Here is an 18,828-nt window from a genome sequence, read left to right on the forward strand (position 1 = left end):
TCAGTTTCTTGAACAATAAATATATGTCTATTCCAAAATATTGATTGTTTTACGGGTCATTTCAGGTTCGCTTTGATTCGGCTCGGTTACAATAGAGGCATCCTTTTAAACTTGGGATTTGACCATCACAGTATCATTATTTATATAGGAAAGTGTATTGATAGATGCAAGCTTTAGGACAAGGGTATTTTCTTTAAACCAAAAGAGGTATTTTTTAATTCGGTTTTAACATACGGCGTTAAAAATATATCTTTTAATAGCAATGAGAATTTTAAGATAATAAACCCGCACATTTTGGCTATATTCGGTCCAACGGGATTCGGTTCAATGAGACATCGGTCTAATGGGATTCGGTTCAATGAGACATCGGTCTAATGGGATTCGGCCCAATGGGCCAGCAGCCTCCAAATGCAATTAACTCCGGTCGGTTATCTAATCACTAACACCAGTAGATAATAATTGTTGAAATAACTTAAGGATTAAAACTCAATAGGAGTATGTACTGTACAAAGTCAAAGTGCTCGTTCGCGGCGAAGTATTTCTATAATAAAATAAGTTTCCCCCGTAGTAATTAGCAAAGTTTTAATTGGTCGAGATAATTGTTCAATATTCGCTAATTTTCTTTTTTATCTTCTTAATTAAGTTAGTTTGGCGCATGCCCGGATTACGTGCATAGGTAGAAAAAAACGGGAGTTTTTCGATGCCTAGTTAAAGACGAAGTATTCGGATTAGTATTTAAAATAAGGGTTACTAAGTGTAAATATTTGCAAGTTAAGTTGACGTTATTACGGAGAGAAAAAAGACTGTTTTCTGATCGATTTCACGGGAGTATGTACATACGTTACGTCCCATCCGGAGTTTGCAATGATAATTAACCCTATTTCCCATTGATTCTAAGTATCATTCTTTCCTATTTTGATAATATGGCGTTCTTAAGATGACCGGAATTGGAATTGTAACTCCGTTATCGTCCACCAGGAGTATTTTTTGACTATTTCTCTTTTCCTGAGAAGCGTGTGTCTGTGTGTGTCTACGAATGGAAGTGGTGGTGGTTACTAGGAGAAAGGACGGAAAAGGTTGTCATGGCAACAGCCGCAGCCAAACGCCGCATTTTCAAAATCTCTAGTTAAAAGTACGTTGGAGCGCGTGACAACCGGTCGCTAGGACTGGGTATTCGCGCGCCAAAAACACGCATTTTTCTTTCCCGCCAAATTAATAAAATTAAAAGAATGCGCGTGAAATTAGAGACATTTTTTTAATACGACTTAAGTCCAGCACGCGCTGCTCGAGAGCGCCATGTTTTGCGCGTGAAAATCAAAAGAAGCGCCGCGCCGCTCGTGAAAAGAACAAATAATAAAAAATAATGAAAAAGGCGCCAAAAATCTCGCGCGTAAACGAACTCGGTTTTAACAGCGCGTGAAACAGTAGCTCAAAAAGGCGCCAAATCGCTCGAGACAAAGTTTCGAAGCAATCATTCTAGGCGCACTCGAGCTTATCAAGTATTCCATAAAAAAAATACGACACCATATAAAGAGATATAAAAATTGAGCCAATCGTAAAAATGTCATAATAAGCTTCCGAGTAACGTCACACTTTTGTCACCGTTTGGAACATTTTTTCGCACCTTTATATTATTGTACCTAACAATCTTTTCAATGATATTTTGCTATATTTTATATCAAAATTAACAAAGAAAACCAAAAACCAAAACTTGCCATCACTCTCTCTCCCAAAACTTTTTGATATCCCTTACAAAAATTACAAGTCCATCCGCTCAAAAACTAAATAAATTAATTATTAAAGCACCGCCAAAATATTATTAGATTTAAAATTAATCATGGAATCTTTGGAAACGAAAGAAAACTGCGCGCCAATTTTAGCGCAAATACCGGAAACGGAAATAAGTAGCAAAAGCGGATTATTATTCGCCCCGAGATCACGACCCAACGCCGCCACAACCGGTGGAGGTAATGGTAGCAAAGTGCCCAAGTACTTGAGGAACATTCCAGTCAAAAAAATTGTACATCCAATGGACCAAAGCATCGCGGTTAGTTTTTGCCTGTCCGTTGTCTTTGTCAGTGTGGCCATGGTCACCGGACTCCCCCTGGTGGCCGCCTTGCTACTCATAATGCCATTGGCATTGGCAATCAGATACTCATTGGCTAATTGCTGTTATCGACGAAATTGCAGGTAAGACAGGCAACGTGTCGCCACACAATCTTATACATCAGAACCCATAACAGAACACTACTACCCTTAATTGCTGACAGTCCTTTCGGAAATACCCCATAATGGCGACCATGTACGTCATAGCAAGGGTGAAATAGAAATAGTTAGTGATTAGACATTGATTGCCTTACTGTATCTTACTCGCCAAGCTCCATTTTCACTGTACCATTTAAAATAAAAATGATATTGATAAATTTTCATTTCTTTACAGAAGTCGAACGCGCGAGGAGCATCGCAAACCCATACCGACGTCATCATCGTCATGCGCGTGTTGTTGCGCGCGAACTAAAATGGTCTCCTCATTTGACAGTTACTGGTTAACCGGATTCGATAAAGACCGAACTACGATGACGCGTAATGGCGGCAGTGCAGGTTTCGTCACAAGCTCAACCTATCCTAACCCTCGCTCCAACGCCAGCACCCCTATCAGTCCTCAAGGTGTCGTTACGAACAGTAACCCTCCGCCGCCACCCGTCAGACAAGGTCGCGGTAGTGAAAACCCGGCTTGCGTGGCCCATTGCTTAATGTACTTAGAACCGGGCATAAGTACCGATTGTATTCGAGATTTGGTTCAAACGCGATTAATATTGAAAACATGCGAGGACGGTACTCGAGCTTTCGCTCGATTTACTCAACGAGTACTCAATTTGAGCAGCGGATACGTCTGGGTCGACGATCCCGATTTTAACATGGATTGGCATGTCAGACAAGAAGTGGTCAAAGTTAACAGGACGCGACAATTACGACTGTACTTATCCTACTTAATGAAACAGAATTTAAACCCTGATAAACCATTATGGGAAATTAGAGTTTTACCGCAAGTCGGTAAAATGAGGAACACCGTTTTGGTAATTAGGGTACATCACGCCTTGAGTGACGGAGTCGCTTTGGTTAAGGTAAGAAAGTGTATTTCATTATCCCTTTGTATTTATTTTTCATAGTAATTGTTGATCATGATTTAAAATTTGATCCTGACATTTATATCTAGTCGAGGGGAAGGATACTTGCTTGGGAGGATGGGGGGGGGGATTACTGCAGGCTACTATAATGTATGTCTCCATGGTAAAAGTACAGAAAAATCGATGTTGTTGAAGTGGGCCACTTAAACACAAACGGAAGTCAATTTTCCAACAACAATCGAGTCTGTCTGGAGTACATTTTAAATTGAAATAACTTTTCAAGGACCTAAATTAAAAAAAGAGAGAAATACAACTCAGAATTAATTGAAAAGAAATTGTAAACATCAATTTCAATCTCCATTAATTCTCTAAATAAATGTATTTTAGTATGCCTTTATTTTTTATTCAATTTCTTGAAAAAGCTCGCGCCAAATTGTCATCATTTCCAGGTCTCGAGGGGTTGCCATGGTAACCAATTAAAAATAAAGAAAGAAAAAGAATATATATGTATATATATATATAAGACAGCACGTGCCCAATTGTCATCATTTCCTGAGGGTTTCCATGGCAACCAATTAAGAAAAAAGAAAAAGATAAAAAAGAGGCGCGTGATTAAACATTAAGGAAGACGCCTTCGTGTCTGTTCCCCAAATTTAAATTCCAGCTTTTATGTCAATCGAATAAAATTGAACGGGACGACAAACTTCGACACACGCGGGTCGACTGTGACTGTCTACCAATGATAATCTCCATTTAAGATTTCTCTTAACAAATGGGGGGAAAAGGCCATTAAATTCTTCGCTCGAGGCTTGAATAAAAATTGCCCATCCATTTTATATCAAGAAAAAAATATATAAAATCAGAAGGGAATAAGCGAGAAGGGAGACATTAGAGCCTGCTATGGTAACGAGCAGGCTGGGAAATAGCACACTTCCTCTGGTCCAAAACCAGTTTATTAATTGCTTGGACTAGTTTTTTAATTCAAAAAGTGGGGGTTACTGGTCCTCGGGACCAGTTTATTAATTGCAAATCTATTGGAGAACAAAGGCTGGGACCAGTCCGGAGACCAGTTAATTATTTCGGTCCCTAGGGGATCACTGGTCCCAAGGACTAGTTTAAAAAATATCCTTATTTCCCAGCCTGGTAACGAGAGTCCGACCAACCTCAAGAAAACCGCGAAAACTTTGCGCAAGTACACAGCTTTCAACCAATTTACTGCAAATATAGTTCTTTAAGTTCTCCGCGGTATCAGGCGGCCTATTTGTCTGCTAGATTTTCATTCTCCAAAGGCTTAGGGCTGTCAATGTTTCGTTCTTGTGTAATTATAACATCAACTTCCTCAAGTATGTATTTTATTGAAACTAATTTGTATTTTTTAATATTAATTCAGAATAATTAGTTTTCATCTATTTATTACCTTCAAATTATCTGATTTTGGTATGATCTCAATTCCCGTGTATCTAAATTAATTGCACAGCTTGATTTCGTTTATCAACATGAAATTCGGTCATTTTTATCTCCTTCAATGTAAAGTTGTAAACAAAACTACTTTTTATACGTCAACAGAGACGTCACCTTCTTATTTGACGTCACAGCTAAGGCAGAAGTTAGATAGCCAATCAGTGAAGGGTAGTTGATTTGAGGTTAGTAAGACTGTTGTTACGAGTGCAAAGCGTTATGGAGATATAAAGTGTGTCCCTTCTCTCTTATTCCCTTCTGATAAAATAAATGGTTTCTTATTCTTATAGTTTAAGAGGGTTTATAATATAAAATCGAAACTCAAAACTCTAAACTACAGAGAAGGTAAAGAATTAGAATAATTCATGAATTATTGATTATTTTTGATCACCACAAAAAGATCCAAAAAATAAAAAAATAAATAAATAATACTGGGTCCTTTATAAAATATCTCGGGCATTATTAAATATTTTTCATTCTTTAAAGAAGGAGAAGAAATGGGAAACCAGGGATAGATTTAATTTTAGAAGTAGGAATGGAGAATTAACGGTTAGTATTTACTTCAGTTATTCCGACTCATAGACCACCCAGTATAGAGCCCCTCCCTCCAACTAACACGTAACGAAAAGTTTAAATTATCTTAATGGCTGCTCACTTAAACCCTACGTTTTGATGTCGTTGCTTTCCTTTTAACCTTTTTCGCTATGACCCCCGCCTCTTCTTTCATACCCCCCCCCCCTCCGTGGAAGGGGTCCGGGACTATGACGCGCTCCCAGATATTACTCTGTTCTCCATTCCTACTTCTAAAATTAAATCTATCCCTATGATTAGTCCCTTTCTTTAAAATAATAAGCATAATCAGGTTCAAATTTCATTTAAACAGATTCTGGCCAATTCTTTGACGGACCACTCGCATTTACTGCGTTTAAAACCTCGTTTTGGTGGTGCCACGTTCCCTTTGAACGTCTTTCGAGCTTTGGTCGTGGGTCCTTTAACGTTCTTGGGTTGGTTATTAACGGCGAGGAAGGACACGAATCTATTAATTCATTCGCAACCTCTTTCCGGAGAGCGGGTTGTCGCTTGGTCTTCGGATCTCAGGTTATCAAAGATTCATCGGATCAAACAAATCACGCGCTCAACTGTCAATGATGTCCTGGTCGCCGCCATCACCGGATGTATCAGAGATTACTTCCGAAGACACGGAATAACTCACCCTCCGGATGTAACGGTAATCTCATTTTTAAATTAATTAATTACTATCCGACCCCTCAATTCCCACCCGCACGTGCAGCTAAAGATTCACGTTGAATTCCCCGCCACTTTTGAGGTTTTTTATATATCTACATAAAAAAGGCGCTAAATGTCACGTGTTTAAAAGATTATATATACATAAAATATTTCAATACTGCACGTGGGTAAGTTTCACGTGCAATGCCTTTTAAGGCTTTCTTTATCTATATGTCACGTGTTTTTGAAAATTAAAAAAAAAACTTGCGGGTCGGCTCGAGCTTCAATAATAGGTTGTCATAGCAACGTGACCGTAAATTTTCTCGAGGTATTTTTCATTTAAGTCATCTGTCAACAAAGTGCGGGAAATTTCTATTCATTGCTTATTTTTTTGAGGAAAATTCATAAGAAAAAAATTCTAAGCCGGATGAAATTTAATATAAATAATCCTTGTCAATGTTATTTAAATTAGGGCTAAATAATATTTAATAGACTTGAAAAATACGCGTCGAAATATAAAACCGCAAATATCGAACTTCACTAAAGAATTTCTCTCAATTTTAGGCGGGAAATATCGAACTTTGGCGCGAGATTATATAAAGGACAAAATCGGATTAGAGAATATTCGGGTCGTCCTAAAGCAAACACTATCGATCTATTCCTTCATTTCCAGATAGATCGAATATCAAATAATATACAGCGAGTAGCGTGTAAACTAAATAAATATAATGAAACATTTGTAAACATTGCGCGAATTCCTCTCTCTATTAAATTACAACCTTGGAAGTATCTCAATTCCAATTAAAATCCTTAATAAAATAACTCTTACAAAGTTTGAATTAAAAAAAATAATTATTTTAGTTTAAAAAAAATTATTAATGCCTTTCCTATGGCGCCTGGTGGGTAGCTTTTCTATGTATACATATGTGTATAAGGGGGTAAACATTTCTACAGGGGCCATTGAGATAACACGGGGTAGTTTCACCCTGCGATATTTACGTATACTTCACCTTACAACATGTTTAATAACAAAATATGTATTTACTTTACTTGTAATGACCTATAACCTTTGCAATTTCGCACGTAAAAATGTTATATATAAAGGTTAGGGAAACTTTTCTTGGTGCGTTTTTATATAAATGACCTTTAACCTTGTAGCCTTAACATTGCTTGCAGGATGATTAATGATGCGCTGTCGGGTCTATTTGTAAGAAGCGAGTTAGATAAGAGCTGTAAGTCGTAGGGAAGGGAGGGGGAGGGGCTTAAAGCGACAAACGTAACCAGAATAAAGCGTCATTTCTAGTTTCGGTTTCGCCTTTTTTATATTCCCAAGCCAACCCAAGTCGCCTTAACGACTATACTTTTTATCAGTTATAAAAACAGAATAAAAATTCAAAACAAAGTCCTTATTTAAGTTCTATTAACTGCAAGTACTTAACATAGGGTTTGTATTGAAAATCCTACCTGGCTTTGTCAGATTATCCCTCTGCTATTTTGGCAACAGAGGTTTGCCAATATCCCTGACCAATTTTAAGCATTCATCAACGTATGGTTCTAGTTCAACAGACCAAAAGACACCCCTAACCTATATTTAATTACTTCTTTAGGTCAGTTTACCAATTGACTTGCGCTACGAGCCCAGTTCCCCGGAAACCATCCCGGACATGAGTAACGGTTACTCCATGGTAACGTGTTCCCTCCCAACCAATACGGAAGGTTCAATTCCCCGTCTATGGGAAGTACGTCATCGTATGGAGGACTTGAAAACCTCGGCGGATCCGGTCGTCATGTACGGCGCTGTCAACTTCCTGTTATCTCTACTTCCGGAAGGCATAGCGCAATGGCTTCTGGATAAAGCTCAAGGAAGGGCTACTTTGACTTATTGCAATCTACCAGGACCCGAGGAACCCATCGTTTTGGGAAGTCATCGGGTCAAGAAGATGGTCATTTGGATGGCCAGTAAAGTTCAGGTGCCCTTGGCCTTCTCTTTTTGTTCCTACGCCGGAGGATGTTGTGTTTCCGTATCGGCGGACAAGGACATCGTCCCAGATGGTAGGATAATCATCAAGGAAGTTGTCGCTCAGGTTAGAGACGGTCATTTTGTGACCATTAAATATAATTTGGTTTCTCAGTAACTTAAGTTTAAAGAGATTTAATTGTCCAGTTTCTAATAAGTTCAGGGGCAATGCGTATCTCTATAAGGGGCGTGGTCTTATTGGAGTGTACTTAGTATTACCAAATACGAGCGCAATTAACCCTAAAAGCTAACTGATGGCATAATTATATTAAAATCCAGAAGAGTGATTATGTTCTCCCCAAAATATTAGCATTTCGTTAAGCCTCGGCTAATTACGCAACACGTCTTGTTGTATAGTAATAATCCCCCTTAAGTAACCTAACAAAAATAAGTCTGACAAGAAATGAAAAATATTATCAAGTAAAACACGCATGATTTTTGATCAGAAATTTAGAATTACGGCTTAGTAATTTATGTGACGCGACGGGGGGGGGGAGGTGTGACGTCACACTTATAGTTGCGACGTCACTTTTATACTTTTAGATCGAGAGACTAGCACGTCTTTTATCTAAGCGGCGAATTCCAGGTGAGCATCGACGTAGAAGCAGCTTTACGGCCGAACGGAGACAAGAGGAAATCTTCAAACCATCCGTACAAGAAGTAATTAACGCCAAGGCATAAGCTCTCTCTCCCTTACGCTACCATACCACCCACTCGTTCCCGCTTTCACGTTGCCATGGTTACCGCGGCTTGAACAATATGTATTCGGTTAGGAATACATAAAGAGATAATAGGAATAATTGTGTAGAGTCATTTTCACTTAACGTATCTAGGCAGGCTTTGTGGGAGGAGCTAGCTAACAATCTATCTCGCCGCGTTTTGCACCTTGGAAATCTCCTTGTTACCATACAACCAATGAAACGGCAGTTAAAAAAGACGCCATCAGAATTATGTGACCGGCGTGACGGGAGGGGGGATATTAAGTTCTCAAGCCCGGTATACCCACAAACCCCGAATTCATAGAGATTAACACGAGTACCCAATGATTCCTAGTAGCCGTATGCATTCCTTATATTGTTTCCCGTATTATTATTATTATAAGATACAAGAGCGTTTGCACCGAGTTCAAGATGAGCTCCACGAAATCACTCAAAGGTTAGAGATGGCCAATATGCGACCAGAGGACTGCGCTTTCGCTTTCGATGGACAGACGGATATTTCGCCGGCGTCCAAAGCTTTTCTTTGTCGACGAGTCGAAGAACTTAAGGAGGAGTTTTCCGAATTACTAACGGAATTACGCAGACGCAAAACAATGGCAGACGGAACCATACTAGAGGTATGTTGATTCTCTTACACTTTTCACGAAGCCCATCAACTTATTCCACCAGTGTTGCTAGGCCTTTGGTGTGGTCAAGAGATTACGGACGGGTCAGAATGGCTAGCAGTAACTCGGTACTTGACTCACACAGAAGGCCTGACAACACTGCAATGAACTTTAACCCGAGAAAGGGTGGGAGAGCGGAAGGAATTGTCTATCTATTGATTTTTAGGAAGAAGATATGGACGGTGAACTTCGCAGACCACGTCGCCGCGCCTTATCATCGGCTAGTAACGTCAGTGTGGGCATGCGCAGAGCCTCCATGAGTTCCGTCACGGCCATCACCCCGCTTATGAGTACATCGCGACCCTTGACCACCCCAAACATAGCCCATCACCGAAGGGCCCCCATGTTACTCAATCCTTGCAGTCCCTCCAACAGTCCCGGACCCGCTTATTCCTTAGTCGGGGTCATCGTTGAATCAACGGGACAATCGGAGAACGCCGAACACTCATCACCTGGCAGCACTGCCGATCAACAAAGAGCCCTATTGGCTAATATGGATCGAGTAAGATAGAAAGTGTCACGTGGTGTCTCTCTGTCTGTCATGTCGTGTCTGTATGTTCTTTGTTATGATGTCATGATAAAAACTAAAAGAACGTACTCACGTGACCCGCGCCATGTTTTTTCTTCTTATGCAGAATTTGTCTCCGTTTCAACGCGTGCAATACAGTCGACGTCACTCCGACTACGGAGGGGGAGGGGCTAGTGGTGGTAATTCGTCTCATTTCTGTTGACGTCATCGTCCCCCATCGGCCTTGACCTCGTTTGACCTTGGAGTGACCCTACCGCGGCCGTGGGGGACTTCAACATCAATAATAATTTCCAACCTTGGCAATTACTGTTCAAAAAAAGAGTGCATTTTTATTAGTCGCGGTGAATTTTTTCGGATATTTAATTTAAAATTATTAACAAAATTAATTATTAATTAATTAATTAGAACACTTTTATTTTATTTTTTACCCCTAAACCCCCCGTAAGTGAGTGACCACTGATTCCTTTCAAACCCCCCCCCCCCCCTATTTCAAAATTCCCCGCGAACATGATAATTACAAAATTAATTTTTCAATTTAATTTATATTAATATTAATTAAAAAGTGTTTATAAACTATTGCATCAAGAATATTTAATTTATTTAATCTAATATTAATTATATAATTTTTGTCAGGGTCAGTTTCAACTCGAACGTCATGGAACGACTTGTTTAAAAAAAATTTTCCCATTGACGAGAATTCATAATCCTCCTTCGCCTTGAGAATTTTTACGTTCGTTTCAACCTTAATATTCAATAAGTAAAATACTACGCGGTCCTAAAACAAACTCCAGTCCAATAAAGCATACTTCGACTGAAACCTCACTCGTGAATAGTTTAATATCATTACCAATATAACTAAAAAGCGCTATTAAAAGGGGGGAAAGTCGGCTTATCACCTATTTATTTATTAACAAGTTCACTTGTCCTACACATCCCGGAGAGAGCGCGAGACTTTTCTCACGAGCTAATATATATTCATTAATAGTCAGTCTTAGTTGACCGTACGATAAATTGGAATGAAAGACGCTTTCAATTTCGGTAGTGGTGACAATTACGACTGTCACCAAATACTATAGAAACCCGAGGGAGAGGAAATTCTAGATGGGGCGACAGCTGAGACCGCCGGGAAGTTTTACACAACGAGACTTTCGGAAATAAGTTCTGAACTTCAGACAGAGTCAGTTCAGTTTGAGATTGTAACTTACGCTAAACGGTCCCCTATATATGTGCCAAATTATAACTAGTCTAAATTTTATTTAATCTAATTTAAATAACAAGAAGAAAGTGACCATGAAATTTGTTATTTAAATTAAAACAAATATTTGTTTCCTGTAAATAAATTTCAGCTGACAAAGAGCGTGGGAAAAATTAGATCTCAGGTAAGGCCATGTTTTTCTATGGATTCTTTCTCCTAGTGCTGGCTGGTTAAGTCTTTTTTTAACCTAATCTAACTAGTTAAAATAAATTATTATTATTATTGTTTATAAAATTTAAATGATCTATTCGGGGAAGATGAATAAATAAATATATTAGAATTATTATTATTCCAATTAAATTTAATTGGGATGGCTCTGATATTTAATGGCCTTAATAATTAGGGATTCAAAATACGTATCTGTATTTTATTTTTAATATAAGTATATAAAATAATTGGATTGTGAATTAAAGAAGATATGATAAGAAATATAAATTGGAAAAAGAACCAGGCTATCAAATTTCATTTTCATTTAAAATTGGTATTAATTTATAGAAGATTTATACCCTATTCAATACTGCAAAGTATTAGCGGCGAGGTAAGTAATTAGATATGGTCCAATTAAAAACCGTACGAGATTAACTGCAGTAAAAAAAAATAATTTTTTTTCTTAAATTTCAATAATTCTCAATTCAAGCATCTTAAAAACTAATTAGAATTTCTTTAATTGGTACTGTTAAGACTAATCTATTAATTAAAGGGATATTAAAGTATATTATTAAATTTTGTATACTATCCCTTTAAATAAATAAAAAAATTAATTATTTATTTTTGCAAAAGTCAAATATAACCTGACAATGAAATTAAAGAAAAATTTCCATGATAAAACCGAAAATTTTAAAGTCTTTGTTAAGAGAAGAAGAAGTTTATAATTAATTCCATATCTCCCCCAGCTTTTTGTTAGCTAATTAAATAAGTAGTGAGAAACTTTGGGATACCGAAATGAAAAATCGTTAATTCTATATAGTAAAGCTAGTCACGTGACCCCCGAAAATCTCCGGGCCTAGCTCTGGTCCTCTCCGTGGGTGTTTCAAAAATAATCCAAATATTTTGTCAGAGAATTACAATAACAATGGGATTGTTATAACAACGACACCGTAACCATTCAACCGTGGAGGCGTGGGAAAAATGTTTAAAAGCAATCTTGAAAGGTATTAAAACCCCCTATTAGTAACGGGTTAAAATATACCCATTCCAAGGTAGCAAATATCTAAAAAAAATCCAAAATAGTATTGAATGAAATAGGATCGTTAAATTTAGAAAAAAAAAATAAAATTAGCAGAAGAACAAATGGCAATTAACCGCGTTTGATAGTATTGGGATCTATTGAAAGATAACGCAGGGTGCCAACCTCTAACAACCCCAGGGAAGAGTACATTCATTTTACTAACGAAATAATCATAATAATATTATAATTATTATTGCCTCATTTGCATAAATTATTTACTTATAATTACGAAAACTAATAATTAGCGATGACGTCACTTTGATAAATAATACTTAAAATTATAAATTAATGGCGTTAACTCCATAATTAAAATTAGTAATATTTAAAAATTAATTACGTTTAATATTATTTAAAAGAAATTAACTGAGGTCAACTAATTGGCCCATTGATTTTTATCTAGTCGAGTTTAGATTCAAAGTCAGGAGAACCTCTAGCCATCTAGTTATTAAATATAAACTAATTAATTATATTTAAATATAATTAAATATTACAATTTAAATAATATTATGCAAATTAGGTTACAATTTAAAGTAACTTTTAAGAAAAAGCTTTTATTTGAAAAAATATTTCTTTAGTATTTTAAATATCTGGATCAATATTGGCCCATTTGTAAATAAAAGAGAGAAAAGGAGGTCAAAAGGGGTCGTTCAATAACGAGGGGTAAATATCTTTGAATGTATTAGCTTAACTGCACCTAATCAATAGGTTTCAGTGAATAACCCCTCGTTTATAAAGAAAATTCAAAATTCATTTTCTTCAAAGAAAAAAATACGTGATAAAATGCTACAAATTGCAAATAACAGTTTCTTTTAAAAAAGAGGAAAACACTTAACGTTTAAACTTAAATAATAAATTAAAAAATTTCTTAAAACTGGCGAATATTTTACGGCAATCATTAATTCCTTAGAGTGTTTCTAAAGATGACACGGATTTAATTTCAATTTGAAACGCTTTCTTCAAAACAAGTTGGGAAAACCAAAATATTACCTCTCCGAGTCAAGAGGTCTACTACTACAAACTTATTTACCTAGATATGGAAATATTTATCTTTTTTGAAGTAAAATTTATGAAATATTGAAGCAGTATTCCAAGCATAGCGAATATACAGTAAAGCAGACGACATTTTACATCCAATAAGAATAAATCTCGGACACATGGAAATCAGTCAATGGATGGGGAAAAGAAGAGGAAATGAAGTCTTCGCTTCAGCTGTTTACCGTTTATTCTGATAGCTACATTCACAACTGGTTTGCATTTTAAACACTATCGTCTCGTCTCACCTCAACAATATTCTTAGTTTGCCAACATGAATGTTAATGTTAAATAACACCAAAGCTAAATTGTAGCTAGACGCACTAATAGTCAATGCGGACCATAAAGAGAATGAAAAGTCTGTAGCTACTACCCGTTTACCATTAGCCCTTTTACTATTCTAATTGCCACCATGATCTTTTCTTCTATTATAAAATCTTAACCTGATTATTTAAGAGTGTATTTAACTTTCGGCTCACTCTGAACCGTTAATGTCTCTTCATTATAGCAAGAAAATCAAAGCCCAAAGTTTACTTCACCTCAGGCCTCAATTATTTACTCTTTGTTTCACTAAGCCTATTGCGAATAGTACTTGTTATACCCGCCAGAGACTAGGTCTTAGCTTTCTTCATGAACTCACTAAACCAAGGATTATTCTATATACAGATGTAGTATAGCTTAAGTAATATACAGGGTGTTTCTGAAAAGTCCATCACAAATTAAGGGGCGTGTTTATGGGACCAAACTGAGCGGAAAGTACCAAAGAACATGGGGTGTACAACATTTTGTTACGGAGATATGGCCTTCCAAACATTCGCCCCTAAAACAAGGAAATATCCAAAAATGAGGAGTAACACTTAAGACCGACTAACCAGCTTGTTTAAAATTACTAGACAATTTCAATAGCCTTTAATCGAACAATTGATTTCTACCTTTACTAATCAGAAGCGTATAAATGAGTAGAAGTATGCCTACGGTGGTAATGTAAAATTAATCCCAAGTGACATGATGTTTCAAGATCTTCCCAGCACCAAGTAAAATGGTTCTGATTGAAGGGACTTTTATTAGCACAGCGTAAACAACGTTATTTTCAGGAATTAGTCCAAATGTCCACGGGCGGCATTACAAAAACGAGGCAGTCTTTCGAATGATACTTGGACATGTTGGAAGATCCCTGGCTTGTTCCTGTTATCTCAAACCGTAAAAAGCTACGCAAATCTTCATCATCACGGACAACACTCTTGTACGTTAGGTATGACCTTGAGAAAACCTAAAAGGACATCTCGAATGTATTTGAAAAACCCATCTCCAATTAAGGGGCGTGTTGTTTGTTTCCAACAGAGTAAACTCGCCCAGAGAACAATTACAATGCAGAGCCACGTTTCGGCGTTAATGGCCCACAAAGGTGGTCCCAAACAAAAGAACAAACTTTAATTTGTTTCGTTCAGTAAGTGTTTCATGTGTCATAGATAAAACGCCATGATTAATGCACAAAGAAAATGTTATTGACAAGTTTTCGGACCGCGATGCTGAAATGTGGTGGTGCACCATCGTGCATGAACCACATTCTGTTTATTAAACCTAAGGGTACGTCTTCGAGTAGTTCTGGTAAATCGTCCCGTAAGAACTACAAGTAAGCCACACCGTTTAACCTGGGCTCTAGGAAATATGGCCCAATTAAATTGTCACCCACAATACTACACCACACGTTTAAGCTGAATTGTACTTTGTGAATTCTAACGCAAGTTGCGTGTGGTTTTTTCTTAATCAGCAAACCAATTGGCGGCTGCTTGTTTTTGGATCGTCCTCGAAAATAGTGAGAACTTCGCCCATTCTTAAAAAACAGTGCACTAAAACAGAGCACTATGTTTTTTAAGAAAGGAATAAAAGAGGTTTCACGTACATGTGTTTGTTTTATTAAACTCATAATTCAACGAAGTCTGTTACAATGCCTTTCTTCACAAATGCCGAATATGCGGATATGCACCTAATGTATGGACTAGCCGAGGGGAATGCCGCTGCAGCTGTACGCTTGTATCAGGAAAGATTTCCGCAGAGGCGACTACCAAATCGACTGACGTTCGAGGCTGTGGACAGACGTTTGAGGCAAGATGGACGAATCCAACCGGCTGGACCTCAACCTAGAGCGAGAGCCATCCCAGAGGCCGTAGAAGACGAAGTTCTCTCCATTTTCGAGGACGAGCCTGAATCAAGTACCCGCCAAGTTGGTCGCCGATTAGGCGTAAACCACACGCTCGTGTGGAAAATCCTCAGAAGCCACCGGTTTCATCCTTTCCATGTTCAAAAAGTTCAAGGTTTGAATCCAGCGGACTACCCACGACGCACGGCGTTTTGTCAGTGGTTTCTGGCTAAAGTAAACGATATCGATTTCCCACGGGATTTGTTGGTTACTGACGAAGCTAACTTTTCACGGGATGGTATTATTAACTTACATAATAAACATCAATGGTCCCAGCTAAACCCCCACGCAACTTGCGTTAGAAGTCACCAAGTACAATTCAGTTTAAACGTGTGGTGTGGTATTGTGGGTGACAATTTAATTGGGCCACATTTCCTAGAGCCCAGGTTAAACGGTGTGGCTTACTTGCAGTTCTTACGGGACGATTTACCGGAACTACTCGAAGACGTACCCTTAGGTTTGGTAAACAGAATGTGGTTCATGCACGATGGTGCACCACCACATTTCAGCATCGCGGTCCGAAATTATCTTAACGCGACCTTCCCTTTGCGGTGGTTAGGTCGAGGCGGACCTGTGGAGTGGCCTGCTCGATCACCCGATCTGAACCCTTGTGATTTCTTTCTTTGGGGCCACCTGAAAGACTTAGTTTATCAGACTGAAGTGCCCGATGTTGAAGAGCTACGTCGACGAATAATTCACGGCTGTCAAACAATTCGCGAAACTCCAGGCATTTTTCAACGTGTAAGGGAATCATTTGTAAGACGTGCTAATGTGTGCCTTAACGCGGGTGGTGAACACTTTGAACAATTTTTGTAACTAGTTGCAATTAAATGTTAAAACTTGTCAATAAATTCATTTTCTTCGTGCATTAATCATGGCGTTTTATCTATGACACATGAAACACTTACTGAACGAAACAAATTAAAGTTTGTTCTTTTGTTTGGGACCACCTTTGTGGGCCATTAACGCCGAAACGTGGCTCTGCATTGTAATTGTTCTCTGGGCGAGTTTACTCTGTTGGAAACAAACAACACGCCCCTTAATTGGAGATGGGTTTTTCAAATACATTCGAGATGTCCTTTTAGGTTTTCTCAAGGTCATACCTAACGTACAAGAGTGTTGTCCGTGATGATGAAGATTTGCGTAGCTTTTTACGGTTTGAGATAACAGGAACAAGCCAGGGATCTTCCAACATGTCCAAGTATCATTCGAAAGACTGCCTCGTTTTTGTAATGCCGCCCGTGGACATTTGGACTAATTCCTGAAAATAACGTTGTTTACGCTGTGCTAATAAAAGTCCCTTCAATCAGAACCATTTTACTTGGTGCTGGGAAGATCTTGAAACATCATGTCACTTGGGATTAATTTTACATTACCACCGTAGGCATACTTCTACTCATTTATACGCTTCTGATTAGTAAAGGTAGAAATCAATTGTTCGATTAAAGGCTATTGAAATTGTCTAGTAATTTTAAACAAGCTGGTTAGTCGGTCTTAAGTGTTACTCCTCATTTTTGGATATTTCCTTGTTTTAGGGGCGAATGTTTGGAAGGCCATATCTCCGTAACAAAATGTTGTACACCCCATGTTCTTTGGTACTTTCCGCTCAGTTTGGTCCCATAAACACGCCCCTTAATTTGTGATGGACTTTTCAGAAACACCCTGTATAAACAGCCATTTCAAATAACAATATTAAAAAAGATCTTTGGAATATCAAAATGAAACAGAGCTTTAAAGCTACAAAAGTACTAAATGCATCATAATTACGAAAAATACTTCCACATAATCACTTTATATTATGGAAAAAGGGAATATTAAGGTTCTGTATGATTTCTTAACACATCGACACAAGGCTAACTGCTAACGCGACGCACTTGTGTAACAATGGACGGACACACACAGACAAAAACATAAACTTCTACTTTACTCTTTCCGTATTAATTCTGAGTTGAGAAACACGATTATCTCGAATACTAAAACAAGGAAGGATTATAAAATATGAAACATGGAGTGGAAGCTGTATCCTTATTTATCAAAACTGTCTTTGTACACAAAGACGCGAAAAAGTAAGAGATAAGTGTAGAAAATTAATTGTTTGAAGTAACAGATATTCAAATTTTCATTTTTGAAGACGTGATTATAAAACATCAATTATTTGAAAAAATTTCTTATCTTAGTTTTTTTCACCAAAATTCCTTAAGTAAAATATTTTATCCTCAAACATGTGCATCATTTGAAAAATAGAACACGTATGCATTTTATTTTCTTTTTAAAATTTAGAGTTAGTTTGAGTATTCGGGCCTATAAGGAGAATAAAATGGACAGAAAATCGTTGATAGCAGACAAAATAAAACAAGCATGAAAACTTAACAAAACGTGTTCGTTAATTTTAAAGTTTTCGAAGTTTCAATAATTGACGTGATGTATATCTCTCAAAAGATCACGATCAAGCTACAGATCCTTTTGACTCTAATAACTACATCACAGTCAAAGGGCGAATGTAATTTTCGGTTCGCAATATTTTCAATTTTAAAATATAAAAATAAATTCTTCTAGCTCTATTTTTCAGATATCCGAGTATTTGAACTTGCTCGAAGCAAATGTTTCTAGAAAATAAAAAGTAGTATTAAGGTAGTTTCTCTGAAATTTTTGTGAAAAAAACTAAGATAAGAAATTTTTTCAAATAATTGATGTTTTATAATCACGTCTTCAAAAATGAAAATTTGAATATCTGTTACTTCAAACAGTTAATTTTCTACACTTATCTCTTCCATTTTTGCGTCTTTGTGTACAAAGACAGTTTTTATTAATATCTGTCACTTCAGTCTTAATATGAATTAAAACTGTTTAGAAACTAGTATTTTAAAACTTATTCTGAAAAGCAGGCGCTCCATTTAAGTCTTGTGGTGTTGCGCGTTTATTAGTTACCGCGTTTGAACTAACAAGGCCCTAACCATCTATTATAGAAGTATTAATCTTGATTGCTTCAACGCCCAGTCCAACTCAAATTGCCTTCCCGTCGTTTTCATGTGCAAAGCACAGTGGATGCAATAATACATATAGATTCCGAAGACTTAGGCTAAAAAATTATTACGTAGACCTGTGTACAAAAACAATCTATACACCTGTGCACAAACATATTCCATAGACCTGTGCTGGGTGACCATATTTCCTAAATTTTATAATTTTTCCTATTTTCGGATGTCTTCCTATTAGTTCCTATAATATCGATAATTTTCTTATATTTTCCTATTTTGGAAATTGTAGATATTTTGTGCAGTCTCACTTTTGGTTTTGTTATATATCACTCAAAACAGAAATTTGACAGAAAGTAATGCCGATTTCCACTAGCTACTAGCAATCAGCCACC

At 37.2% G+C, this 18,828-nt stretch overlaps 2 protein-coding genes and 2 long non-coding RNA genes across 4 annotated transcripts in view; 3 read left to right on the top strand and 1 right to left on the bottom strand.

The window, feature by feature from the left end:
• The first annotated feature begins 1,259 nt into the window (after positions 1-1,259).
• Positions 1,260-10,089, top strand: LOC149612709 (uncharacterized). Its single transcript, XM_089858188.1, has 8 exons — positions 1,260-2,190; positions 2,441-3,125; positions 5,470-5,814; positions 7,421-7,897; positions 8,374-8,490; positions 8,933-9,166; positions 9,381-9,716; positions 9,850-10,089. Exons 1-8 carry the CDS (start codon positions 1,838-1,840, stop codon positions 9,943-9,945), a joined length of 2,643 nt encoding a protein of 880 aa, XP_089714314.1. The 5' UTR covers positions 1,260-1,837; the 3' UTR covers positions 9,946-10,089.
• An 844-nt stretch (positions 10,090-10,933) lies between these two features.
• Positions 10,934-18,828, top strand: part of LOC149612710 (GAS2-like protein pickled eggs) — a 55,307-nt gene continuing 47,412 nt past the window's right edge. The window contains exon 1 of the mRNA XM_089858186.1: positions 10,934-11,122. The gene's annotated coding sequence lies outside the window, so the exon portion shown is untranslated. The remainder of the gene's footprint in view (positions 11,123-18,828) is intronic.
• LOC149612711 (uncharacterized) lies at positions 13,947-16,325 on the top strand. Its single transcript, XR_016376364.1, has 3 exons — positions 13,947-14,510; positions 14,600-14,705; positions 16,018-16,325. It is a non-coding gene; the product is annotated as an uncharacterized LOC149612711 (long non-coding RNA).
• LOC149612712 (uncharacterized) lies at positions 15,162-17,114 on the bottom strand. Its single transcript, XR_016376363.1, has 3 exons — positions 16,562-17,114; positions 15,712-16,472; positions 15,162-15,627 (listed from the first exon to the last, which is right to left on the bottom strand). It is a non-coding gene; the product is annotated as an uncharacterized LOC149612712 (long non-coding RNA).

Source organism: Phalangium opilio, unplaced genomic scaffold (genome assembly GCF_054372755.1).
Source record: "Phalangium opilio isolate 3A_F unplaced genomic scaffold, DU_Popi_V2 ptg000232l_1, whole genome shotgun sequence".
Lineage (NCBI taxonomy): Eukaryota > Metazoa > Arthropoda > Arachnida > Opiliones > Phalangiidae > Phalangium > Phalangium opilio.